Source organism: Medicago truncatula, chromosome 4, assembly GCF_003473485.1.
Source record: "Medicago truncatula cultivar Jemalong A17 chromosome 4, MtrunA17r5.0-ANR, whole genome shotgun sequence".
In the NCBI taxonomy this organism is placed as follows: domain Eukaryota; kingdom Viridiplantae; phylum Streptophyta; class Magnoliopsida; order Fabales; family Fabaceae; genus Medicago; species Medicago truncatula.
In genome coordinates this window covers 2,693,262-2,721,119 of record NC_053045.1, presented here as the reverse complement: position 1 = coordinate 2,721,119, position 27,858 = coordinate 2,693,262, and the positions used below count along the sequence as shown (strand labels likewise).

The following is a 27,858-nucleotide window of genomic DNA, read 5'->3' as shown; positions in this document are numbered from 1 at the left end:
TCTCGAAAGGGACGAAATTTAACGAAGGGACTATGCTCTTAAGACCATTCTTAGTTTTGAAGGGACATTGTTTCTTAAAGAGATTATAGTCTTAAGAACATTCTCTGAATCCGACGGGATAGAAAAAGAGGGAGAAGAAAAGAATACCTCGTCAATACAAGCTAAAGGAGGGAGAAGAGATAAAAGTTCTTTGACAACTCAAGAGAACTTTTGATGTAAGTACAAGTGAAGGAGTGGCGCTCAATTTATAGATGATGAACCAAAGATAAGATACAAATCCAACGGCTAGAATTAGTTGATCGTTATAAAATCAACGGCTTGATATCGCCTCATAAATGAGCACTAATGGTGAAAATTGACTTAACCATAGGAAGGGCGCACACAAACATGTGTTCAGCATGCGCTGACATGTGTCAAATGTATGTTGACGCATACAAATCGCTTATGCGGCGAAGACATGTACCGAAACAAAAAATTAAATTAAATTATTAAATAAATTTAATGTTGCGGGTCTTTAAAATATAATCTTCCACTATATATACACGAGTATTATGTGTAATCAATACGATATGAGACATAAGAATTATTACTTCGAGTGGTCATAGTACCATATAAGTGTGGTCTTAGTACTATAATAGAGTGATATCAATATCATATTAAAGTGGTTTTAACATGTGTATTTCTAGAATAGCTTCTATAGTAGAATAGAAAATATGTACCTGGACTAAGACAATCTCCAATGAGAGAGTCTTAAACATTTAAAGCTTGATACCTATTAGATACCTCCATTGGATAAAAATATTTTCGGATCTTATAAGACCTGACGTCTCATTTAAGACTTCCAATCTTAAGCGGGATCCACACTCTTTTAACATTAAAAAATTGAAATGTAATGATATAAAGTTATTAATAGTTGATTAGTGAATTCTATTTAAGAAATTTGTATGAGATATTGAGTTGGAGAAATTGAGTATTTTTTTTTTGTTGTAGATAGACGAAATGGCAAAGCCATTATAACTCACATACACAAGTGGATGTACCGGAGTTCGAATCCCGATCATGACATCCGACCTAACAAATTTCGACATTTTACCTGTTGAGCTAGGACTTCTAGATAAATTGAATACTTATTATACTACTATTAAAATTTTTTAAATAAGTAATATATATGCATAAGATCCATTTAAATATCCAAAAATTAATATCTCAATTGTTGATCTTCTAAGTCTATCTTTCAAAAAAAAAAAAAAAAAAGGTGTATGTTTTTTTTAAGGAAATGTTTGTACTTATCTACATCACAATTCACAACCATACCCACTTGCAGTCATGATGTCAGAGTGGGTCACTAGACAAACTAAAAGTTAAACAAAGAAGAGACCAGCACAGCAAATTAACACCAATAATAGCAGTCCAAATAAGTCACTCTGTTTCGAGTAGGAACATTTTGCCAATAATTTATTACTTTATTAATATTTAACATATAAGGAACAACATCATAAATTGACAACTAGAAAGCAACAACAAAAGAAAAAAGAAGTACAATTTCATGACTCATCATACATGATACATTTTCCCCACAAAGATGCTTGGTCACATCACAATAATCACTTAACAATCTTATGTATCTGATTCTGCTGATTCTGATTCTGATTCTGCATTATGTGAAGATTCAAACGTGAGCATGATCTTGCTACTTCACCAACTAATGGAATCACAGGAAGACTATCACAATTGCATATCTCAATCATGAAACCATCTGGGTCATGGAAAAATAGCTGATCTACTTCAATCCCACCTTCCTCTACTCTTGCTCGAACATAATTGATTTCCATTTCTTTCAGCTTTTTCTCAACTGCTCCCATGCTCTCACACTACACATCAACCAATTCAAAGTTCAAACACAAAATTACATATTAAATCGTTAATAAACTCTAAATGAAGAACTGTTTGAAAGAATTCGAGTTCGATTTCTCATAAAACAGGTATTGATTAAACTATACTTGCTTACCTCACGATCGAACTCCGAATTACCAGAGCTCTTTTTCCTGAGAATCGAATAGTTAACAACAACAAAAAAAAGCTAAAACTTGTATAATCCTTTACTACAATTGCATGATGTAGTACCATTAAATTAAGAAAGTTGCATAGTAATATTTTTTGGAGCTTTAAATATGAAAAAATGTAGTGTCCAGAGTTTGAATCTCGATTGCTACATATATTATGGATTGTCCCTATCTATCAACCGAGGAAAGCTCACATGAACTAATTTTTCTTTATTAATTCAATGACTTTACAATAGAGTTAAATTACATGATTTGACTCTATATTCTATTGTGATTTGAGGCAACCTTAGAGGATAAGATCCTTAAAAGCCATTGCATATCCTTAAAAAGGATCACAAAACGTGTCTATGATGACTAGGTGAGTGTTTTAGTTTTAAATTTAGTGTGATCTATTATATTTAGTTTTAAATTTGGATTTTTCTATGCGTCACTTTAGGTTCAATGTATTTTTTATCAAGTTCCTTCATTTATTGAAGTACGTCTTCTATTTTGGTTCTTTCTAAGTCACATTTTTTTTCCAAATTTGAAACGTAATCAATAATTTTAAGTTTAGGGAAAATCTGACCTGGAAAGATATGTGATTATCCTTTGGATTAATTTCCTTCTTCCTTGGTAACGTCTCTGGGTTCTCTGCTTCTAGCAAATGAATACCAATACCATAGCCAAATAGCCTGCAAATTAGGTCATCATATACAAAAATCAATTTTCATCAACCAAAAGTTTATTAAAATTTCAAAGAAAAATTATTAAATTTTGAGGGAAAAAAAGGTTCATTTTAATTTCCCCTTCTAAGTTGTTTCAATTGAAAAAAAATATGAGTTAAAGAGCAGAGTGATAAGATATCAAGAGTTTGAACATCGATCCCAGCAATGCGCCGTTTTAACAAAAAAAAAATGAAAAATTTAATACAATTCTTATACTATACTATATATATTATGCAAAAAGTTTATATGTTGATGTATTATGTGAAATTACCATGCCCCATCAAAATCAAAAGAACCAGGCCTTCTTATTGGGAAGAAACCAAGAACATTCTGGTAGAAATCTATTGACTCTTCAACTGATCTGCATATGAGTGATATATGATTCACTGACTTTAGGTGCAAAGGGTTTCCCACACTTTCCTTCATAATTTTCTCAAGAAAATTAAATTCAAATCCAACCCAATTGAACTATGAAAAAAAAAGGTTAAATTTTAGAGAAAAGGGTATCAAAATATTATGAAAAAAATTAGTGATCACAAATTATTGTTAAGGAAGAGAAGAGGCTTAAAAATGAAAGCAAAAATTTTAGTTCTTAGCTTGAATAGAAGATTTGTCACGGAAATAACAAAAATGGTTACTTGCATTATATAGAGATGAAGAAGCTACCATTGATTGCCACGTGTCCGTATATGTCATACGTGTCAGATACGTATTTTATCTGTCACATCATAACACACATGTGTCTGACTAGGATTGTACTATGTATGTGGGGCCCTTGACACGTAAGCTTACATGTTTAGATATACACCGTTGAATTGAAGGTGTAATTGTGATTGATTATTTTGTTTTTCCTAAGTTAGCCTAATTAGTATCTTTGTCGCCTAATGCAGCTCTACGGTGGTATTCTTAAAGCTACTTTTCTCTTATGAATTTAAACTAATGGTTTACTAGTAATGAATTTGATGATTCAATTCAAATTTAGTTTTAATTCATACTATACTATTCTAGTAGTGTTATTTTTTACTCATTATTATAGATATTTTAAGACAAGTTTCTTAACTATTTGAAAATATATGTCACATTTTTGCCGTGAGAATTTTCTTTTACATAACCGAACCAAATCAAGTTAGTTATCTCCGTCATTTTCAAAATACATGTCACATTTTTATAATGTGCATTATTCACATGATTTATTTTGACTATATTTTTTAACTAATATATAAATACAAATGTTAGCATGTAAGATATAATTTGATTTGTCTCAACAAATATTTTTAAAATATTAAATTTTTATAATTTTTTACTTTAAATAATTAAAGATATTAACGGTCAAAGTTATGCATTAACAAGTGTGAAGTGGTTGATGACGATAAGTATTGTAAAACCGAGGGACTACTACGCATAATAAAAATTTGGGGGTTTCTACGGTGCAGTCAGAAAACTGATTTTTTTAGAAAAGTTATTATGTTTAGACAATAATATAATTGTCGATGTCATGTTAGCTAGTGTTCTGCTGGTGGACCACTCTAAAACTAAACTTTACCTTATTACAAATCATTCCTCAAACAAAATATTAAGGTGAATTTCAATCTTAGTGCACAAATGGAAATCTATGTTTACTTTTGATTTAATTAGGGACACAATTGCAATAAATAAAGATATAATGACACACTTTATAGCCAAATATACAATACACCATATAATCTGACGTGACATGAAAATATTCATTGATTAACAATTTAATTTCACCAAAAAAGTCGTTTTCACGATTTCACCATAAAATTTTCCTAAAAATTTACTTAGATACTATGTAAAAAAGTTGTTATATTTATTAATTCGTTACAAAACAATTCAATACATTTATAAAATAATAATGCATTGATAAAGTATATTAATTAAACTCTTATAATAGTGGGACTTGGTTCTGATTTTCTTGGTTACAAAAATTTTAGGGTGAGGGGATGGTGCCCCAGTCCAAGGCAGGGAAGATCTTCGGACTCAAAGAACATTTATAATGATATTTATATTTACCTCCCTCCAAAGGCACCAGCGGAGCTCGAAACTATTTGCCTATAAGTTATAGGCTATAAGGCACTAGCGGGGCTTTATAAATGTACTTATAAAGCCATTTTCATTTTGGTTCTGATTTTCGAAACTAGATATGCTAACAATTCCTTCAAACAATGAGAATTCTTCAAATATATATCATTCTTCAAATAATGAGACAGATGCAACCTATTCATATATATCATTCTTGAATCAACCTCTCAGGTTGGATTATTCGTATAAATCACATCACATTAACAGTGAAACAAAGATCTTCCTTTCCATTTTAGATGTTAGTCGAACCTTTTTTTTTCATATAAAAAGGAGAGTATATTGTTAGCATTGTACTATAAAGAAACAATAAAAGAACATGTGCATGAGTGAGTGTGGATACACTTGATGTTGTTTGTTTGTTTGTCATGCCTTTTATACATGTGTTCTCATTCTTATCTTTTATCTCTCGTTATGTGTAGTATGAATATTATTTACAATCGTGATAATATTAAAAATATATAGAACTGGTGGTAAGATTAAAAAATAAAATCTTGAAATCAAAGAACAGTTATACTTTTCTCTTTAAATTTGTCACTTCTGTAGATAGATCGAGTTGAGGCCAAAGAGTGACAATTCATTCATTTTGTTAAATGTTTATTCATGGTCGGTTCAGAGGAGCTGCCACTAAAACAAAGGTTTTAGGTTCCTAAATTTATTAGGCCCTATACTAATTTTTGTGTTATTCTCTTTAAACACGTTTAAAATGTCGCTATTTAAATTTCGTTGTTGGTCTAAAAATACATTGGACCAACCCTTATGCCTATTTCATGTACAATATGAACAAAACAAAAGCTTAAAAGCTACATATATACATGAATAATAAATAGTAGTGCTAAACTGCTAATATGTACAGTAGACAAGCACAAAACCAACTTGGTTCACTTTATTTCCTTTTTTACCTAAAAAAAATATTTTCCTTTACGTAATGATCAGATACAGGGAGATCAAGAACACCTAATACCCTCCTATAAAAAAAAGAACACCTAATACCCTCTATAAAAAAATAAGATTAATATGTCTTTACCCCTGTAATTTGGGCGAGTTCCGATTTACCTCCTGTAAAAAAAAAAAGATTCCAACCCTATAAAATAGATTCTTTTATTTTAGCCCCTGACCCATGTGACTGTGCAGAATTACTGACGTGGCGAGCTGAGTGGCATGTTGACTATGCATATCTGATTATGTGGCTTGCTGACTGTATAATTAATTTTTTTTTTAAATAAAAAAATTTGTAAGAGTTAATATATATTTTTTTCCAAAATTTATAATTTACCAAAAAATATATTTCAAAATTTTTATTTCGAAAAAGAAGTTTTTTAAATTATCTCAACAAAAAAAAAAAATTCTGGATACAAATTTAGAAAAATTCAGATTTTTTTCGAAAATTTTATTCCAAATTTTTTTTCCCGATGTGTTACAGATTTGAGAATATTTTTTAATATTTAAAAATTGAGGATAAAAAAAAATCTGATTTTCTTATCTATTTGTTACATGTGTTATTTATATTGAAAATTGAGGCCATTTTTGAAAAGAAACAGCCAGTACAAAAGTGCTGAAAGGGGTTGAAATTTTTTAAAAAAATCCAAATTAAATAAATTAATATAACCTAATTTTTTAATGTTTTGGTAAAAAATATTAATTTTTTTCTGAATTTTTTTATTTTTTGAAAAAAATCCAAATTTTTTCTTTTTTTTAAAAAAATTGATTTTTTTTCTTCTTATTTTTAAATTTTTGAAAATTAATTTTCAGGTTTTAAAAATAAAAATTATAATAATTACACAGTGGCGTGTCACGTCAGTGTCCATTACACACGTGTCAGGTTTTTAAAAAAGTTAAAATAAGTACACAATGGCGTGCCACGTCAGCGTTTGGATGGGGTCAGACGTGTTTTGTGGAGAATCTTCATATTACAGAGATGTTTTGTGGAGAATCTTCATATTATAGGGTTGAAATCTAAACTTTTTTTTAACAGAAGTAAACCAGAACTCGCATAAATTACAGGGGATAAAGTCATATTAACCCTAAAAAATAACACCTAATACCAACATTAAAAAAGAAAAAATAACATGTTTTTTTCTTTGTTTTCCTTCTCTATTCAAATGAGACTGAGCCAACACCGTTAGGCTATGCACCGGCAGCTAAAAACCGCTGGAAGTCAGCGGCAGTTAACTGCCGTTGTGTTTGTGATATATTCAAGTCAGTAGCCATAACCCAGACACTCACTCACTCCATCATCTTCTTGTCGTCACCCTCCTTCTTCTTGTTCAACTCAACATTTCCCTGATTCTGAGACATATTTACATACACAACTCGGCGATCAAAACCTACATCATGTCGTAACAATTCTACAATAGTTCATCAAAACCTAAATTAATCCTAGAAATTATATCGTAACAATTCTATCACAAGTTCATAACAAACATAAACTAATCGCAACTATTATACAACAATTCATCTAATCCTGAAAATTCTACCATAATTTCATAACAATTCTACAATTCTAACAATCTAAACAATTCTAACCTAAACCTAACAATTCAAACAACCTAAACTATCATAACATCACAAAATCAATAAACCTCTATAATCGCAATTTAATAAAAAAAAAGCTAACAAATCAATCACAAAATAGCAATGTAATAGGATGGTAACAACTTACTTGATTTTGTGAGCATAATTGACGTTGAATCCGCAACAATTGAAAAAAAAATGGCACCTCTTGATCTTCAATCCGCAACAATGGAGTTTTGGAAACTCCTATGCTGTTCATATGACAGAAAGCAACGACAGTTAACTGCCGCTGGAAGCCAACGGGTGTTAACTGTCGACGCATTGCCTCACGGCAGTTAACTGCCGCTGGAGATAAAAGTGTCATTTATTTGTGTCAATAGGAAGTATTCATTGTCAAAAAAACAATTTTCTTATACAATTGACAATATCAATATTGTTAATTAGTCTGAAATCTTCGTTCCACTATAAATTTAAAACATTTTGTGTATGCGTTTCATATGATTGCTTACCAATTTGTATACACATCCAAAAGAAAAAACAAAAATCTAATCTTTGTTTGATTTGTATTCTTTTGTTTTCCAATAGATGTTATCTATATTATTTTTAACCCTTATATGAATTACTAAGACCATGTAATTATTAAAATTTAAACCGATTAACTAAAATAATTAATTATTGGAAAATACTAACATGTGTCATAATAATATTATATATTAAGATGCAAAGATAGAAATTATGTAATGAAAATTGTGTCAATTTTTTTCTTAAATTTTTAATATTTACTTTTTGTGGAAACCTTAACATGTGTCCTCTCTTTATTTCATTGTTATGTTTTGGTAAATTAAAATTGTGACCGGTCTCCTAAAACTAATCAAACATATCATTATATTTTATGAAAACCAACTTACTTTATTTTTTGTGGGAAAAAAAAAAAAAAAACTTACGAGGCCAATGATAATACATGTGAAATTAGTCAGGGTAGGAACCAGCTTTGCAAGGCAATGGACCTTTCACTCAATAGCAAGGCAATGGACCGCTCTCACTCAATAGCTATCGATTAAGAGTAATTTAATGATATTACTTTGAATAGGTAAATTCCTAGTCATAGATTATTTGCATAAAAAGAAAATGTAGGCACCTCTATCAAAATCAAATTCATCGTCAACAACTAGGGAGAGACACCTCATGCATAGCGAGAGTTAGAGTTGGTTTGATTCAACAGAGAGGAGGAGAGATAAAGAATTTTAATGGAGGGGAGATATTTTAATTATATGCATGTTTGGTTCAAATAAGAGAAGGGGAGAAGAGGACATATATTTTAATTAAGAATGTGTTTGGTTTATAAGAAGAGAAAAGAGGGAATTTAAAATTATTTTACTGGTTTACAACGAAAATATTTGATTTTACGATTTCATAGACCGACGAAAGACAAGAATACAGTTTGATCAATCCATCTAAAAATTGTCCATCATTTGTATATGATGTAAACAGATGTATGAAGCAGTGATAGTAATGAGGATAATAAAGTAACGAAACAATAACGATGTAATCAACATTAACATGATGTAGTTTTAATTAGAATGACGTAGAAGGCGGATGAAGGAAGTTAGACAAACAAGATGAATAACATAGAAGCATGAATTTATGATATGATTTGAAAGTCTAGTTTCTTAATTCAAGTGGCACTCTATGTTTTGTATCAGTAACTTAAATCAATGCTTTGATAGTTTTGTTAGATATAAAAAATTTCAATTATAATTTGCTTGAACACATACTATAAAATTTCATCTCATTTCATTTGATGATAATATAGAATTTTCTTTTACAAATATGTGAATGGCCATCACAAATTCAAGAAATAAATTACATTGAATTGCCTACACGTGAGCCTATTCTAAATGAAATATCTTGTTGGCCTTCATAATCAAACTCCAATTTTTCTTCCATCACGATCAACCTCTTAAATTGGCCTTCGTAATCTGTTAAACTTTACCTCAAAATTCTCTTTCATATCCCGTTAAATTTTCGTGTAGAATCAAGTTCCAATTTTCCTTCCTTCATAATCAACCTTTCAAAATTAAATTCATGATCCGACTTAAAAAAAGAATAATTAATGTTAAAACAAAATTGAGGTTATCACAAAAAGAATCGGGAGAAACAAGTAAGTTTTTATAGAAAAGTTGTGTAATCATTACTTGATCAAAAGTAACATTTTATGTTTTCAAGATAAAATTTATATTTATAGATTCTTTAATTAATGCAAATGAAATGCAAAACATTAAGCTCTTGTTTAACATGCATTTTTTTTGTCTGGTAGCCTAGTGGCAATAAGTGGGGTGTTCGGGATTCGAACTCCGACCCCTGCATATAACAATGCATTGTCCCTGTCAACTGAGCTATGCTCACGGGGACGTTTAACATACATTTTATTAACCATTTTGAATAACATAATTGTATTATTTTTTGTCAATTACCCTTATGGCTAGAACTCACACATTATAATATGGAGAAGTGGAGTGTCCGGGATTCGAATCCCAACCCCTGCATATAATATGTAATATCCCTATCAATTGAGATAAGATCATACGAATAACATAATTGTATTTAGTGTCAAAAGTTTTGTGTTTATAACTAGTCTATGCGTAAATGACGTATGCAATAGTACAAGGAAAAATAAATAAATGCTCGGTTCATCCCCCCTCATAGCATATCTTCACAAAAAGCATAGCCAATTTGTTGCTCATTTCATATCATAGTATGTGTATGAATTACCAAGAAAAAACATAAGAAATCTTGCTAGAAAATAGAAACAATTCATGCCCAAAATTTTCTGAACATTAAATCATCAAGGCTGTTGTTTTTTTAAAAGGATCGTCAAAGTTGTTGTTAGAGATTGATAAAGCGATATATGTATGAATTATAAAAAAAAAAATATAAGAATCTTTTTTAAGTGGTGTTTGAGATTCGAACCCTAAACATTGCAAAAACATAAGAATCTAGCTAGAAACAAAAAAATTTGAACATTAAATTATCCAAGTTGTTGTTTGAGATTGAAAAAGCAAAATGAGAACAAATAATTATAGGTTGATTTGACAAAGTAATCTCACGATTAAATATACAATTTGATTGGTGAGAAGCCTAAATGAAAAAAGCATGAAAGAGATTTTTTTTTAAAATACTATGCATTGGATCATGAAAATACTAAAAAAATGCGTAGGATCTGATATATAATGCATCATATTGAAGTTTGATGGAAATTTGAGTTGAAAGGTTTAATAGATTGTTTTTGAATCTAAACAAATTGTTTATAATATATTTATGAATGACCCAAAAAAATTGTGCTGGAGTGCACACTTGACAAGCAGTGCACCATACAACAAGTTAGTGAATTAAAAGGTGTTTTTTTTTGAGGGAGTGAATTAGAAGGTGTTATTAGAAATTTTTAATTTAGTAGTATCATTAGCTCAAGACATAAATATCTGTAAAACTAAAACTATGTGCATATGGGATTGAGCGCAACTTAGACTTAAAATCCAATCGTAATATTTGCTTTTAAAAAATCATAATTGGTTGAGCTAAAATTGTTAGTGAACGAACTTTAGTTAAAAAAGAATTGTTTGGTAGAATTTGAGTTCGAATGTTGGTTGGAACAGTCTCTAACTAAATTTTATTAACATCATGATCGAACTCTATATAACTTGACTTGTTATTTTTAGAAGGTCAAGATCAAAATAATCTAATTTTAAAAATTATGTCAAATGTCACTTTTTTATTTTTATTTTATTTTATTTATTTTTATCTTAACACTGAGGTTCTCAAATAAAAACACCCAAAATAATTGAAGGTCAGCAAAACCTAACAAATGATTTTAACTCTAATTCTTTTGAACAATTCATTCATAATTAAAGTTTATTAACCACTTGAGCTAAACTATTCTAAATACTCTATTCTATAAAAACAACAAAAACAAACAAAGGTGTTCCTTTGAAAAACTGATTCTATAATCCGAAAAAATCAAGGAACATGCTCTTTTTTGAAGTTTTTTGATTATAAAATCCGAATTGATGAAAAACTCATTTTTTTCACCATATAACAAGGAGAAACTCAGTTCGGAATCTAAAATCCGAAAATCACAGCGGCATTTTTGGAAAAAACATAGGGCGCGCGAAAGTAACATATGGTGGAAAAAGTAATACATTGTTCCCCTAACTAATGGGCCAAAACAGAACCCAAGAAAACCCACGTTCAAGGCCCAATTTTCACATCATCTTTTCAGCAATAACACATTACAAATCAACAAAAACAAACAAAGATTTGATTAGGGTTTCTGTTTCTCACTTCTCTCCGCTATCTCACACTCTCTCTCTCTCTCTCTCTCTCTCTCTCTCTCTCTCTCTCACAACACATCAATGGAAGCAATCACAGAAGGAGTTAACAACGTCAACATCACCGATTCTATCAAGAAGAATCGTATTCAAGTCTCAAACACCAAAAAACCCCTCTTCTTTTACGTTAATCTCGCCAAGGTAATCTAATAAGCGATTGTGATTTTTTATTTTTATTTTTCATTTCATATTAAATTTTGAATCTTTTGAGTTTTTTCAGTTCTGGGTTGTTTTTAATTTTGTTGGGTTTTGATTATTATTATTATTTTAATTTTGTTTGTTATTTTTGTTATTGCAGAGGTATATGCAACAGCATAATGAGGTTGAGCTTTCAGCACTAGGAATGGGTATTAAATCTTTAAACTAAATATCTTAATTAATGATTGGCTTTTCTCTTTTAATTTGGTTCTTTTATTCTTTTAATTGGTTTGAATTTTCATGTATTTATTGCATTTATCACTTTACCTATGTGAGATTAAGAATTGTGATAAACTAAAGAATGGTTTACACAAAAAACTACATTGATTTGAAGATGTTATGTTTCTGAGCAAAATTTGTCGATGTTTAAAGCTAACACAATGTTACATAAAATTTGTCGGTGTTTTTAACCTTTAAGGCTTTATGAGGTTGAATAGCTGTTTAATGATACATTATTTGGTACAAAATGTTGTCAATCGCCTAAAATAGCGAGTTGTTCAAATTTCTCTACGCTACAATGCTATAGTTCCTTTATAGCTGCTATTTGACAATGTTTTGTACTAAACAGCGTATCAGGAAATTATAGCGATTTGTTCAAATTCCGCTGCACTATAGTTTCTATTTGACAACACTGCTTCTCAAATTGAATAGTTGTTTAGGTTAGTTTGGTTACTTTTGTGACTCTTTGTGAATGCTTTAGTTTGTTGGGGTCTAGGATGTTTCTCAAAAAGGAATTTTTTATTATACTAGCGCTAGTCGTGCACTCGTGCTATATGTAGAGAAATTGATATTGATAGTTGAGGATAAAGGGATTTGAATAGGACTTAAAAGTAAAGGGATTTGTTGTTTGATTATGTATTACAAATTGGGATAGGACTTCAAAGTGATATGTTGGCTGGATGGTGGACCCTGTTTTTGTTTGTTTGGAAAACGGGAACATAACGAGATCTGAGAAAATGAGAACAATAAAATTTGACTCTGCATCGTGAGTCACGACATTGTTGATTTGTTTGATGTTTTACTCGTTTCTTTCTTTATTAACTTGAAATCATATAAACCTCATACTTTCTTTATGTGCTTATTTTCAATGTTTGCCAATGCTCCCCCTATAACCCTAAGTAAGCTGAAACTGACAGAAGTTTTCTTACGCTGTGACACATAGCATCTTTGGGCTAGTGAGCACAACATAAACTTAGAAAATAGCGATAGGAGTATGAATTGTGTTAGCTGCTTGTGGAACTTGAACCTATCTTCATTTTGGTGACACATGATAGTTGAATAATAGAACAACATTGACTACCTTGAAGTTCTGCTTCCAAATGCCCCTTTGATTTTAAATTCCTATTCTTAGTTTCGATCTAGAATTTGAAGATAATAATATATTCCTTAAGATTGTAAAATAGTAGAACAACATCCAGAATTAAATGACTGAGGCTGTTTGGATGAACTTTTCAACAAATACTTGTAAAAATAGTTGAAATAATATTTGATGTTGATGATCACGAGTCCTTTAAATAATAGATCCTAGGTACCTGTAAACTTGTTAAGGGTTTTTCCATTGGTTATTAGCCCGGTACATATTTCACTTAAGAAGCTCCCATAAATTGGAAACTAATTTAAACTGGGCCTTAGCATCTTCCTGATTTATATATTTTTTCTTGATTACGTCTTTCCTATTTCTGATTTCAATTTTTACACTGTTGTTACAGCTATTGCCACAGTGGTTACTGTTGCTGAAATTTTGAAAAACAACGGGCTTGCTGTTGAAAAGAGTAAGATACTATGTCTTAGCATGATGTCTTCCTTTCTCCTTTCTCTTTCTGGTACTCAAATAACCGAACAATTAAATCTGATTTGCTTAATCTTTATGCAGAAATCATGACTTCGACAGTTGATATAAAAGACGATTCTAGAGGCAGACCAGTCCAAAAAGCCAAGGTAAGGGTGGCAATAATTTTTTGTTTTAAACCTTCAAACCTATGGCTTTGGATTCTGCTTTACGACTTTCTGTTTTAAGCGTCATTTGTTGTGATAAATTGTGTTTATAGATTGAAATATTACTCGGGAAGACTGCAAACTTCGACGAGTTGATGGCTGCTGCCGCAGCAGCTGCTGAAAGTGGCGAGAATGGAGATATTGAAGAGCACACTGCGTGAAGATTATCAATATCTCACATGTCTTTGGTTTTGTCATCTTGAATGAATTGTTTGATTGTTGTTATTGTTAGTAGATAGCAGACAAGCATAGAATTTGTTATAGCCTGACATGCAATGTTGAGCTACCTTATTCCTTCATTTCTTTTCCTTATAAATAGTAGCTTTTATATTTCATGTTTTCGATTTTGGTTAAGTTCCAGACTTCCACGTTTTAAACAAGTTTTGGTTAGCATATAATGCAAATGATATGAATATGCGATATATAACTTGCCTGGAACATTGTTTTGCAATCCCGCGAGTGGACAGCAGAAAGAAAAATGAAACTTGAGAGAGTACGAGGAAAAATGAAAATCAAACACTTCAATTTTGTACTTTTGGTTTGGATGTGCTATTTGCCTTTGTCCTGAAACCTTGTTTGCCAAGTTTTTCTAGGATACTATTTTTTTACCTGAACTTGCTACTGAAACACTTTAGGTGTTTTGAAAGTGACTGTATTTGAACCGAGCAAACTGTGTGAGAGTACATTTGTACCTCACTTTAGTTGGGTATGAGATGGAGGAGGAAGGGTCTTCTCTTGTGTACTAGACCGGTTGAGTGTATGGGCAGAGAACAAGGTTCTTAATTGTCTCAATATTTTTGCTTTATATGGACTCTACTTAAATTGAACAAAGTTTATGCAGAAAATAAATTTAACAAATTGTAAGTTTTATAGTGATTTAAAATCTATTTTTATTTGTTTACCAAAAAATAAGAATCAACCTTTTTTGATTGGAACCATTTTTAAGTAAATAAAAAAAACTCATTTTTGAGTCCCAAACTGGAGGTAATGGAAGCTAGTCCTTAACAATCGTATGTGGTTGATTTTGCATTAAAGGGTATAGTATGACACCTTAAATGAATGTGACATTTGATTTGATGTACATTAATGTTATAATAATTTATGCATTTCATGTCAACTTTAGTGCTTCCTTCAAAAAAAAAATGTCAACTTTAGTGCTCTCATCTCATAGTCTTTCATGTATCGTGTTAAAGGTTACCATGATAGATTTCACACATCTCTCTCCCCCTTCTCCTCTCTTATAGAAGAAGAATAAAAGAATAACAAATTGTTCAGGAGCATGGCTTCAAGGTGTTTTGGATTGTCATTTTGCTTTATGTTACTAGACAAAATTGTATGTTATTAATGTCACGCAGTGCACACAACCAGAACTCCATAAGTAACAAACTATTTGAATCAACAATAAACATTCTTCATAAAAAGTGAGGCCTAATAATAATCCTAACGAAATTAAGAATGCCAATAAATTGCATCACAACTCATGTAGAAGGCCAGTGATTGGTCAATCATTTCTTAATTTTCATCGAAAATGGATTACTGTATTTTTTTAAAAACACACCTAAGTTGAAACAGTAGTAAATATAATTAGTACTATTATCTCATAAGCCAACATATTTTTATTTATTTTTAAATAACTTTTACACATGAACCTTTTTTTTTTCTTCTTTTCTTTCGCACCGGTTTCCGACCCACCAAAGGTGGACGAGTAATCCGGCTTGTGCGTAGAGGCATGCGCACTGGCCAAGCGTTGTTCCTCCTAGAAATCGAATCCGGTATTCCCCAGGTACGTCCTTGGAAGGAGCTCGTTGCCACTGGAGCCCAAACAACTTGGTTTACACATGAACTTTAAAACACAATGTTGCATGATTCCTAACCAATCTGTCTACTTAAAATACTTTATTATGAACCTTCAATCAAAAGCAAAATTGAGTGATAATTCGAGATTCAAGTTCCGCTAATTCTTTTAAAAAGAACATGGATCCTCTCCGGTTACCGGAGTATTAAGTCGAATCTTAACCACTAATTTAACATATTTGAATTCCATAAAAATCTTAAAAGACCAATTGAATGATCAACATTAATATTGAATATCTTTCTTGTAAAACTCATGGACAATAATCTCAATCTCTTCAGAATATTTACTTATAAAAATAAAACTCACGAGAGATAATCTAAATCTATTCAAAAGAAGATAAACATAAATTACTTTTTCATGAACCTAGACATCATCCTCCACCTTAAATTTTTATCATAAAATCCTAAATAAAAATAGAATCTAGCTAGAAAAAGAGTTGCATTAATTTTTATCTAAAAAATAAAAATAGAATCTAGCTAGAAAAAGAGTTGCATTAATTGTTATCTAAAAAATAAAAATAGAATCTAGCTAGAAAAAGAGTTGCATTAATTTTTATCTAAAAAAGAAACAAGAAAAAGAGTTGCATTTTATTTTTCAAATAATATAAAACCAAAGTATACAACTCATACATCATCAATTTCTTTTCCATCTTCATCGCAATCTTAGACAGAGATCAAATTTCCATCAACACTTCTCTGAAATCAAATGGTCGTTTTCTCTGTAAAACCCTTATTCACCATCTTCGTCGTTTCACTCACTCTCCTTGTCGTTTTGACATTGTTATCACCTCGTAACCCTTTCTCCCAGAATCCTATTTCTCAACAACCCTCACTGTAAGCTTCACAATTTCACTTCCCCTCTTTCTTTTTCCGTTTCATTTTCGAAAAAGTTTCAAACTTTGCATCTGGGTATTTTCCAATTTTGAAAATTTCAGAATCTTATGCCAGAACATTTTTTTCTTCTGAAGAATCCTCACCGTATTCTTCAGAATTTCAATTTCTCTATTTCTTTTTCGGTTTAATATCGCAAAAAGATTCTAACTTTGCATCTGGGTATTTTCAATATTGAATATTTTAGTATCTTATGCAATAGTAATTTTTGTTTATTCTTTTTTTGTTATTGATCTATGAATGAATTTGTGGGGTTGTAGAGGGGAGGTAGATATATGGAGTGTTCGGAGACTCATGGAATGGAGACCTTGCAAATGGTGGTTACAAGGGCATCTAACAGGTAATTTTTGCTTAATCAAATTATAATTGGTTCTACTAACTTTAAGTTTTGAATGTTAAAATTTGGTTAGTTTTTAATGTAATAGACTTAGGTGGTTTAGGCATGTAGGGAGAAGACTTTTAGATTCTCCAGTAAGGAGAATAGGTCAGATGGGAAGATAGTCACATGAGTAGAGGTAGAGGAAGATCTAGAAAAACTGTAAGAGAAACTATTAAGAAGGATCTGAAGATTAACGAGTTGGATCGAAATATGGTTTATGATAGAACATTATTGGTGTAATTTGATCCATGTAGCCAACTCCATTTAGTGGGATAAGGCTTGGTTGTTGTTGTTTAATGAAATTTTGTGATGACTAGATTGATTGTAGTGATTAAATGTAGCACCAACACCAACACTTCAGATCAAATTCTATTTGGTTCTGTAATTAATTTTTTAGCTTTGGAGATTAAAAGATTGTTTTTTTGTGAACTTTTGTGATTACTAGATTCATTTAGCGGACACAAGTTATAGTTTGGTTTTTACTTAGGATAGCTGTAATTGTTTGTAGTGATTAAACTTTTGGAAAATTACTTGGAATTACTCTACTTGTGTTTGAATAATTGGAATTTAGGGCATATGCTTAGCTTTACATTGATCTGTGAAGCATTGACATAGACACTGGACACCTGGTAATAATTTGAGAAAATATAAGTAATCAAATCTAAGCACATGTGTCGGTGTCGGACACTGATATGTGTGGGACACTGGATACTCCTTCATTATGAAACAGAGGTGGACCCTCGTAGAGCTGAGTATGTACCCCTGCACTGTACACCCTGAGATTTTAAAACTAAAGAATAGTTTTCTGAACCCCCTGACCTAAAAATTTTGTAGCAAATGCCCAAAATAAACATTCTCATTTATCACTGTTCCCATGTGACAGCAACAGCCAAAATGAGTGACTTCACATCTTCTCTCCTGGGATTTGTGAAACCAAAAATAACCCTGCACTGCCACAGTTCCCTTCTTGGACCCTAGCTGCACCAGTACACTAAATTGCGGTTCCCTATGCTGCACTCGTGGTTGAGATTAGTGGTTTCAAGGGCGTATTCGTTCACTCTAGCATCTTGTAAGTTCACTTTCAGTGGACTTGTTGTCAGAGACTTGCAAATTCGTGATAGTTTGGTCTTTTATTTCCTCAACAACTTTAGTCAGTCATCTCTGTAATGCTCTCCATGTCTTTTGGTTTCTATGCTTTGATTCTGTTTTTTGTTATGCTCCCCTGTTTTCAATATAGGATAATCTGTATTAAGTTCAATGGATTAGTTAGTATTGAAAATAGCCAATAGCTCAAACTTTTGAGAGGGAGTTAAGTATTTATTGGTGAAATATTGCAATTTTAATCATTACTTTTTATTTATTTTGATTGAAATGTGAAGTTCGTCTCATGAGTACATCAGTTGTTTATTCAAAAGTCTAAATGAATTTCACTCACATTTCTTTGTCCTTGTGCTTTGCAATCGTATCTCACAGCAATGTGTTTTTGTCATAATCGCTGTTATTATGGACATATACTAATTTTCTCTGCTGTGGCAATACTACGTTACAATTGGTATATCCACTTAAAACTAAATCAAGTCACCCAACATGTTCTAAGTGAGTCTTGATTGTTAATACTGTGCAATTTAGGCTACTCTATTGCATTTGTTTTTTAATTGTGAAAGATAATGGAAAAATATTTGAAGAATAGATTGTGTGAATCATGTTCTCAAGGACAACACATTGAAGTTAATGCGAAAGATTGTGACAATCTCGGGAATCAAATTCCCAAGGAGCATTTTAGGCTAGTAATATTGTGAAAAATAGGTTATGTAATCGAAAGAGGGATGGATGAATGGATAATTGTTTAGTCTCATGACTTATATTGGGAGATATGTGTTCGAAAATGTTGACTATATGCTGGTCATTAAACGATTTTAAAACATGAAATCACATAGATGACAGTCATGAAGTATGTTTGAAATTTATTTAATTACATATATTAAAATGTTTTTAGATAAGATGTATATTTTATATGTATGATAATAATTATCTATTAGAATTATTAGAATATCATTGTCATTATTAGAATATTATTGTTATAATTAGAATATAATTGTCATTAAATAGTCATGATAATGATAATGATATTCTAATAATTCTAATATTATCAATTGAAGTTAAATAGTTTGCACCCCTGCTCTAGGGACCTAGATAAACCAATGATATGAAGTATCGGTGCTACATCAACAGTGATATTGGAACTTAGAAATGCAACTCAGGAGTTGAATTTTGCTAAAACAATTTTCAGTGGATAGGATCGGTTGGTTGGTTGGGACCTGAGACTAGGGTTGATGATTGGCTTTTTATTTTCTGAATCAACCTTAATTGGCTTTCATTGCAGACATTGCTTTCGTTTTTTTTTATTCTTGAAATGGTGCAGCTCTACCATTAGAAACCAATGGATATATCAGAGTGGATTGCTACGGAGGCCTCAATCAGATGCGAAGAGATGTGAGTGTTTGAAGAAAACTCCCGAATTTCAACTCCAGACCCTTTATTGATGTTCAATATTCTTTTGCTTGTTTCTTGAAATTGAGATGAAATCTTTTGTGATTGCAGTTCTGTGATGGTGTGGGAATCGCCCGGCTGTTAAATGCATCTCTTGTCTTGCCAAAGTTTGAAGTGGCTTCATATTGGAATGAAACAAGGCAATTTATCTTTCTATTACTGTGGAATTGTCTTTATTTGCAATTTTTAATTGAAATAATGGTTATTGGTTGGTTAGTGTGATTGGACTCTCATATCTTATCTTCTGTTCAGTGTTGTCAAATATCGGCCATGCCAGCACCATGGCAGATTGCAGTTGCGGATTTTTTGGCCAATTGGTTTTACTTCTGCAATGGATAACACTGCATTTGATCTATGTTATTCAAAGTTACAGTACTACTACTACACTTATCTTATTTATGCTAATAGGATTTCTGCACTCTTTGTTCTATTACAGTGGTTTTGCGGATGTGTATGATGTAGACTACTTCATGCAACATATGAATGGCTTTGTCAAAGTCGTCAAAACGTTACCACCGGAGATTGCTACAAAAGAACCAGTTCAAGTGGACTGTAGCAAAAGGAAAGGCCAATTTGATTATGTTGAAAGCGTTCTCCCATCTCTGTTAAAACACAAATACATTTCAATCACACCAGCAATGTCCCAAAGAAGAGACAGGTATGGTTATGCATCTCATTTAAGTTAAGACCATAAATTAGTTGCTTGCTTCTAAAACCAGAAACATCTTGGACACTGTTGATTCAAACAGTTTCATTGTGAATGAGCTTTTAATTCCCTGCATCTTTTTTTTCTTTCTATTTCCTCATAATTTAGTAGAGGGATACCACTCTACTTAGCCAATGCTCATGATGCATATATTGAGTATATCTCCGATTTGGCTGTTGAAACAATAGAAATTAAAAAATAAGTCCCTAAAACTGTAAATTGACAGTCATATTAGTTTAGACAATACTCTCCAAGTAGCATTTTGAGTTTTAGCTAACATTTATAAAGACTGATTTGACATTTATAAATACTCTTCGGAATGATTTATAAGCAAAAAAACAGTCCATCTATCTTGCTATGAAATATAAGCAAAGGTTATGACTTTTTAGCCTATCTAATGCCACTATCGCCAAAATGCCCTTCATTTATTGTAAATTTTATTTCCAATGAATTAATATATGGGAAATGCTAACTTGTGCCCTTAAGGCACAAGTTAATGAATCAAAAATAGAAATATTTAATTGTAATTAATGCATTTGAATTTAAATTTTTACTTTTAATTAATTGAATGCACAACATGTAAGAAAAAATTTCTACTTTTGGGTTGCTTAACATGTGCCCGAAGGGCACAAGTTAGCATGACCCTTAATTTGTTACTGTCTTAGAGGTTATTTAGGTAATATGAGTAACTTTCTAAATAAAATTGTGTTGGTAATTCTCATTCTTTATATGCATAATTTAGCCAACTTTGGCTCATAACTATTAAACTTTATTGGCTAATTTGAAATGTTTGCTAATAGAGGGCAATGTCTAGACAAAAATGACGAAGGGCTTACAATTTCTAAGATTTTTTTTTATTCCAGTTATTTCAGGGACTAATCTGACGATGATAAAAGTTTGAAAGTACTATATTAGGAGTTTAATCTGGCTATATTCTTAGCATTTTACTTTAGCACATTTATTCTTGATATCCTATCATAATTTCATTATCAAAATGTTTTACAATAATGTATAGTATCAATGTATGCTACGAGCTTGTCCAAAAGTTTTGGTCTGCTGCTCAAATATGATATTTCCTATTAAATGCTGACAAGAATAATTCACCGTGGTTGTAATATTCAATTTCTCATAAGACTAATGGCTACGCAACTTCTGTATCCTAGAAGCCAAATCACATAAACTTTAGAACGAAATAGAAGGAGTGTTATTCAACATCCAGAAATAATTCACAGCTGTAACTGAATTTTGTTTCTTTAATTTTCTTCCACCTTTGCAGATATCCTTTGCATGCAAAAGCTGCTCTTTGTCAAGCTTGTTACAAGGCGTTACGTCTCGCCAAACCACTGGAAACGAAAGCCTCTAAGCTTCTAGATGCAATACCTAAACCCTTTTTGTCTCTCCACCTTCGTTTTGAGCCCGACATGGTTGCATACAGTCAGTGCCAATACACGGGCCTTTCACCTGCTTCCATCAAAGCTGTAGAAGCTGCAGTAGCACTAGTGGAGAGAAAACCATGGACTGGAGAGTTAGCCCGCATTTGGAGACAACGTGGGAAGTGTCCCCTCACACCTAATGAGACAGCTTTAATACTTCAATCTCTTTCTATTCCGCCAACCACGAATATATATCTGGCAGCTGGAGATGGTCTGATGGAAATCGAAGGATTAACAGATATTTACACCAACATATTCACCAAGTCTAGCCTTCTCAATGAAGAAGACTTCACAAGCATGCATGGAAATACAAAAGCTGCTTTGGATTATTATATATCTATCAATAGTGATTCCTATATGGCTACATATTTTGGGAACATGGACAAGATGGTTGCAGCAATGAGAGCTTTCAAAGGGTTGTATAAAACTCTATTTTTAAGTAGAAGAGGATTTGCTGAATTAACCTCACAAGGTCTTAGAGGAAAAGAGTTGATGCAAGCCCTATGGAAGGTTCACAGAGATGAGTTTGTCGCGGGAAGAGGCTCTGCTCTTCCTGAGTGTTTTTGTGAATTCAAGTTGTGATTTTGGATCTTGGATTCAACATTTTCTTTTTAATTTTTTGTTGTTGTACCTATTAACTTATTAATTCAATTTTTCACAGCCTTAAGTTCCTGTGCTTCACTTTGAAGGAAGGGACTCGTTACATTGATGTAATGTGTTCTTTTTAATTTGATCACCAATGAATGGATGTAGTTTCTATCTATTGAGGAGTTTCTTTGAAGTGTGAAGTTAGTAATCTCAACTATCCAATGATTCATATTCATCTTAAAAGAAAAGAAAAGAAAAGAAAAAAATCATGTCTCCTACGGTAGGACCGTAGGAGAGCTATTCAGGTCTCCCACCGTAGACGGAGCCCTCAACTATTGATCAATAAACCAATGATTGATATTACATTTACCTGCATAACAAACCATAATGTGTTAGGATGTTAATTGTTGATTTATGAAGTGGTTTATCTTACCCTACAATTTCATGATCTTGTTCCAGATTTATTTACTTGGATTGGCAACTGCAATGGCATTTATTCGGCTAGCTCTAGATACAAATGGTTGCTCGAAAATAATGTCTCTGCCTCCTAATATATCTTGGCAGTGGTTTGGAAAAATAGGACATCAAAGAATATTAAAATTTTCATTTGGTGTCATCACTCTATCCCCACTATATGTTCCACCTTAGAAGAATGAATCCCAATAACCAGCGTAGTCGTTGTTTGCAGCATGAGGAAACAATCTTACATTGTTTGAGGGGTTATGGAATTCACTCGGTTATACTAATATTGATTTCTTTTCTCAGGAGAATGTTGTGGCTTTGATCAAGTTTAATGGTGTTGGTCTTAATGTTTCCTTCTTCTTAGCTGGTCTTTGGTGGAATTGGAAGGTGCACAATCCCATGTCTGTTGGGCATTCACTCGGTTACTTCCAATTCCAACAGCTAAGTAACCGAGTAACCGAGTCTGAATTATGGCTAGACAGATAATGCTATTGAAAGCTTTAAAGAGTTTTGGCTCTCCAGGTCAGTCTACATAAAGCTTCATCTCTCTACCTTCTGTGACACGGCACAATGAACATTTCTGCATATCTTGTATTTAAAATTTGGTTAATATATTACTCTTTAAGTCACTGTCCCATGCTGGAAAATGTTAGATTGATTACTATGAGCTTTTCACATAATCTTTAATTGTCATAGGTTAACATAACTACCTAATATTATCATGTTATGTTTGATTTAAAATTGTAAAATTTATTCTTATTCACGTATGTTTTGCTTCTGTTGATAGAAAACTGATACACAATTTGTCAGATGTTAACGTATTGTGGTTATAAAAAATTGAAAGGTTTATTCATGTAACCACGTAATTTAGTTATGGTGCTGGTGTTGATGGTTCATCTAATGCTTTGTCTTTATATATATTGAATGAATTTGTGCTGATTGGTATTTAGTGTTTTCTGCAAGTGAATGTTATGGCTTATTATTGTTGGGTAGCTATATGTGAATTTATTACCAGCTAGCATGAATCTTAATTATATTAACAAGGTATTGGAAATTAAGTCTCGAGAGAATTGGAACATTTTCCTATTTATTATTTTACATTTTTTTGAGTTTAGTTGTAATTGATACTAAAAACAAATATACTTTTGGTGCTTTTAACTATTGTGGAACTTGTTTTCTTCTTTGAGTTGAAAAAAGATATAGTAACATAAAAATTCATTTGTACATGCAGGAATAATTGATCCATATAGTGCATGCAGCTGTGTCGTCATCTTATCTGTCCATTCCATCACAAAAGAGTGTGAATGTCTTACTGTGCTTGTTTGATATTCTGTAGATGTTTCGGAGTGGTGGTGAGGAAATGGATTTTTTTTTCAACAAGGTATCCATTTTAAAGTTATTTCAGGTATGATACCAATGTCTTAATCTTTATAATGGCGAAACTTGTACTCAGTTTGAATTATCTTCAACGTCAATTGACACTGTTGCTATATTGTTATGTTTGTGTGTCTGCAAAATGTTATGTTATGCCAAGATTATTTGGATTAAAAGTGTTATGTTTACCTTTCATGGTGTCATCAACTTGTTTGATTTTTATTGCGTAGACTTTTCATTTTAAACTTCATTAGGAATTGTATAGGATACCTTGTATGTAAAGTATTGAAATGTTGGAAGGTTTAATCTATATGTGTTCGTGAGTTTGTTCTCCTTCTTGCTTGTTTACATTGGTTCTATTTGATATCTAATTATGGATTCATAATTGTATCCTTACCTATGCTTTTTGTTGTTTAAGGGGTTTTGAAATTTTCTATAGTCCCCTTTTGTTTCGTTTGTGCTCGTACTTCATAAATCGAAGAAATTTAGGAAATTTGTGGAATGTGCTTGTTGAAAATATTTTTTGACTCAATGATTGTTGCATATGAGGTGTTTGATAATTTGACTCAATGAAATTTAACTTTGTTTTGTCATTGCCACGTGAAAAAATCTAGGACGTATCATGCAAATAATTGGTCCGGTACTCGATGTAGTTTTTCCACCAGGGAAGATGCCTAATATTTACAACGCTCTGATAGTTCAAGGTCGAGATACTGTTGGCCAAGAAATTAACGTAACTTGTGAAGTACAACAATTATTAGGAAATAATAGAGTTAGAGCTGTAGCTATGAGTGCTACAGATTGTCTAAAGAGAGGAATGAATGTGATTAACACGGGAGCTCCCCTAAGTGTTCCAGTCGGCGGAGCAACCCTAGGTCGAATTTTCAACGTGCTTGGAGAGCCTATTGATAATTTAGATTCTGTAGATACTGGCACAACCTCTCCTATTCATAGATCCGCGCCTGCCTTTATACAGTTAGATACAAAATTATCCATTTTTGAAACATGAATTAAAGTAGTAGATCTTTTAGCTCCTTATCGCCGTGGCGGAAAAATAGGACTTTTCGGTGGAGCTGGGGTAGGTAAAACAGTACTGATTATGGAATTGATCAATAACATTGCCAAAGCTCATGGAAGTGTATCCGTATTTGGCAGAGTAGGTGAGCGTACTCGTGAGGGAAATGAGTTTCTTCTTAGGAATTGGTTTCAATTTGTGTATAGTGATCTTAATATTATATCAAAATTAATATTAATAAGAATTTGAGAATGAATCAATTGTTTTTGTGTTTTACTGATTGTTCTACCTAGTCTTCACTATTCAGTAACATTTATGCAACATAATTCGCTTCAATTTCAACTAAAACCGTTAACTGATTGGCTAGAAGTTAGCTTCAGACCGGTAACATTTATGCAAGAGTTTACTACAAATTAGCTACTAAATGAGTAACAATTTTTATGTGTTGCAAGTAATACTCTCAAGTGTTACTGAAATCATTTAGTAACACGGGTTTTACCTAACATTTGTCAAATATTACAAGATTTAAATAGTAACATTTGTTTTTGATTTAATTACAATTTAGAAGTGTTACTAAATCTCATATATGTTGTAGTGTAATAAGCATTGCAACATCATTGTGAATATTCCATATCATAAGAAAGGATCCTAAAAATGAAACAAGGGTTCAAAATTCATAAAAGGGTCATGCTAACTTGTGCCATTCGGGCACATGTTAAGCAACCAAAAGTAGAAACTTTTTCTTAAATTTTGTGCATTTAATTAATTAAAAGTAAGAAAAGTTAAATTCAAATGCATTAATTGCAATGTTTTTACTTTTGATTCATTAACTTGTTCCTTAAGGACACAAGTTAACATTTTCATTCATAAAATAAATGTAAAATATGTGATCTGATTTTTTTAAACATAGACGATTAAAACTTATTTCTTTAAAAATAAATAAGGGACCAAAATTCTTTCAAAAATAAATAAGTGACCAAATATGTATTTAAGTCAATTTTTATGTCAGTTTATATTTATCAGCTAATTCAACACTTAAATTAACCAATCATTACACATTTAACTCGCTATCGTTTATGATATCAATTAGCTTATCCATTGTAATTTTTATTTTATTTTAAAACTAGCGAAAAGACGGGCACGTAGTGAAAAGACGGATACTCACGTGTCCGTCTTTCCGCTCTTTTTGTTGCATTAACGTGTGAAAATTATGAACGGTGTTTTTTCTATAAAATTTTGATTTTGATTAAAACTAAAAATATAAATGTTTGTTATTTTCAGGTTATAACAAACCAAACTAACCATAACTATCCATTTTAATGACAACAACAATATAACAAAAAAAATATAATCTAAATTATTATTTTTTTAAATGACACCAACAACAATCTTTATTATAGAAAAAAGTTGTTTAAGAAAAAGTTGTTTAATGAAAAAGTAAGTATAAATATACTCATTTAGTTTGTTACACTTTTTAAAAGATAAAGGATAAAAAACTGATATATATATATATATATATATATATATATATATATATATATATCATGTTTGTTACACTTTTTTTAATATTTAAATATATTCTTATCTATTTGTTACATGTGTTATTTGTATTGTAATTGAGGGAATTTTTAGAAAGAGAAAAAACAAGTTCAAAAGAGTTGAAAGAGATTGTTTTCTTTATATATAGGGCCTGTTTTGATTGAGCTTATGCAAATAAATAAGTTTTTATTTGTTATTCATGAGCCTATTAAGTTAGTTTATGAAAAAACAATTTATGAAGATAAAATTTTCGCTAATGAGAACTTATAAATTAATATAAAAACTTATTTATTTGCATAAGCTCTTTCTCATAAGCTCAAAATATGCTTAATCCAAACGGGGCCATAGAATAGATAAACTAAATTAAGACTACCAAAAAATTTATATATAGTTTTTCCCTAAAAAATAATTTATATATAGTTTTAGGCCAACCCGAATTCCATTCTTTGTGGGGAATAATTATTGGCCAAAACAACCTATATATATATATATATATATATATATATATATATATATATATATATATATATATATATATATATATCAGTTATGTTTATTTGTTTCCGACCGAATAGAAGGAATTGAGAGACTCTCTTACGATGGCGGCAACATCATCCAAATCCAATATACCCAAAAACCCTAAGAAACGAACAAGAAGAACAATGACGGTGGCAACATGTCCCTATTTACCAGATGAGTTATGGGAGCACATCTTCAAATTCCTCAATGTCTACGAGGACGCTTTAAAATCGCTCTCCATCGTCTCCAAACAGTTTCTGTCCATCACCAACCGTCTCCGGTTCTCAGTCACAATCTCCAGTCATATCATCCTTTCCCTTCCTCACTTCTTCCAAAGGTTCCCTAACATCACATCACTCGACCTCACACACTTATCCCGAGACATTGACCTTAACACACTTCTTACCCTAATCTCCACTCTCCCTATAAACGTCAAATCACTCTATCTCTCCAACAGTACCATCATTCCTGCAAATGGGTTGCGAGCTTTGTCTGAAAAGATGAAAAATTTGACGTCTCTCATTTGTTCCAAAATCACCTTTATCAGCAAGAATGATTTATTCTTCATTGCTGATTGTTTCCCTTTACTTGA

General features: G+C 31.5%; 3 protein-coding genes and 1 pseudogene across 4 annotated transcripts; 3 read left to right on the top strand and 1 right to left on the bottom strand.

Moving 5' to 3' along the window:
* Positions 1–1,427: 1,427 nt before the first annotated feature.
* On the bottom strand, positions 1,428–3,391 carry LOC25491320 (metallothiol transferase FosB). The gene is made up of 3 exons (XM_013599212.3): positions 3,039–3,391; positions 2,629–2,734; positions 1,428–1,871 (listed from the first exon to the last, which is right to left on the bottom strand). The coding sequence occupies exons 1-3, from the start codon at positions 3,191–3,193 to the stop codon at positions 1,605–1,607; spliced, it is 528 nt and encodes a 175-aa protein (XP_013454666.1). The 5' UTR covers positions 3,194–3,391; the 3' UTR covers positions 1,428–1,604.
* Positions 3,392–11,684: 8,293 nt separating this feature from the next.
* Positions 11,685–14,295, top strand: LOC25491318 (uncharacterized protein At2g34160). The gene is made up of 5 exons (XM_013599210.3): positions 11,685–11,904; positions 12,062–12,110; positions 13,671–13,733; positions 13,835–13,899; positions 14,010–14,295. The coding sequence occupies exons 1-5, from the start codon at positions 11,788–11,790 to the stop codon at positions 14,115–14,117; spliced, it is 402 nt and encodes a 133-aa protein (XP_013454664.1). The 5' UTR covers positions 11,685–11,787; the 3' UTR covers positions 14,118–14,295.
* Positions 14,296–16,424: 2,129 nt separating this feature from the next.
* Positions 16,425–22,532, top strand: LOC25491317 (O-fucosyltransferase 13). Of its 2 annotated transcripts, none has more exons than XM_013599209.3 (6): positions 16,425–16,644; positions 16,962–17,041; positions 19,503–19,573; positions 19,682–19,770; positions 20,067–20,288; positions 21,613–22,532. In XM_013599209.3, the coding sequence occupies exons 1-6, from the start codon at positions 16,517–16,519 to the stop codon at positions 22,349–22,351; spliced, it is 1,329 nt and encodes a 442-aa protein (XP_013454663.1). In that variant the 5' UTR covers positions 16,425–16,516; the 3' UTR covers positions 22,352–22,532. The 2 variants fall into 2 exon arrangements, with proteins under 2 accessions (XP_013454663.1, XP_013454662.1); XM_013599208.3 differs by having other exon boundaries at positions 16,481–16,644; positions 19,464–19,573.
* Positions 22,533–24,783: 2,251 nt separating this feature from the next.
* Positions 24,784–25,457, top strand: LOC120580219 (ATP synthase subunit beta, chloroplastic-like; annotated as a pseudogene).
* The last annotated feature ends 2,401 nt before the right edge of the window (positions 25,458–27,858 follow it).

Coding starts and splice junctions, on each gene's coding strand:
- LOC25491320 (XM_013599212.3), bottom strand. CDS start 3,193: ATGAAGGAAAGTGTGGGAAACCCTTTGCACCTAAAGTCAGTGAATCAT. Junction 2,735..3,038: donor TTTGATTTTGATGGGGCATG/GTAATTTCACAT, acceptor CCTAATTTGCAG/GCTATTTGGCTATGGTATTG. Junction 1,872..2,628: donor ATAATCACATATCTTTCCAG/GTCAGATTTTCC, acceptor GTTGATGTGTAG/TGTGAGAGCATGGGAGCAGT.
- LOC25491318 (XM_013599210.3), top strand. CDS start 11,788: ATGGAAGCAATCACAGAAGGAGTTAACAACGTCAACATCACCGATTCT. Junction 11,905..12,061: donor TTTACGTTAATCTCGCCAAG/GTAATCTAATAA, acceptor TTGTTATTGCAG/AGGTATATGCAACAGCATAA. Junction 12,111..13,670: donor GCTTTCAGCACTAGGAATGG/GTATTAAATCTT, acceptor CTGTTGTTACAG/CTATTGCCACAGTGGTTACT.
- LOC25491317 (XM_013599209.3), top strand. CDS start 16,517: ATGGTCGTTTTCTCTGTAAAACCCTTATTCACCATCTTCGTCGTTTCA. Junction 16,645..16,961: donor ATTTCTCAACAACCCTCACT/GTAAGCTTCACA, acceptor GTGGGGTTGTAG/AGGGGAGGTAGATATATGGA. Junction 17,042..19,502: donor GTTACAAGGGCATCTAACAG/GTAATTTTTGCT, acceptor GAAATGGTGCAG/CTCTACCATTAGAAACCAAT.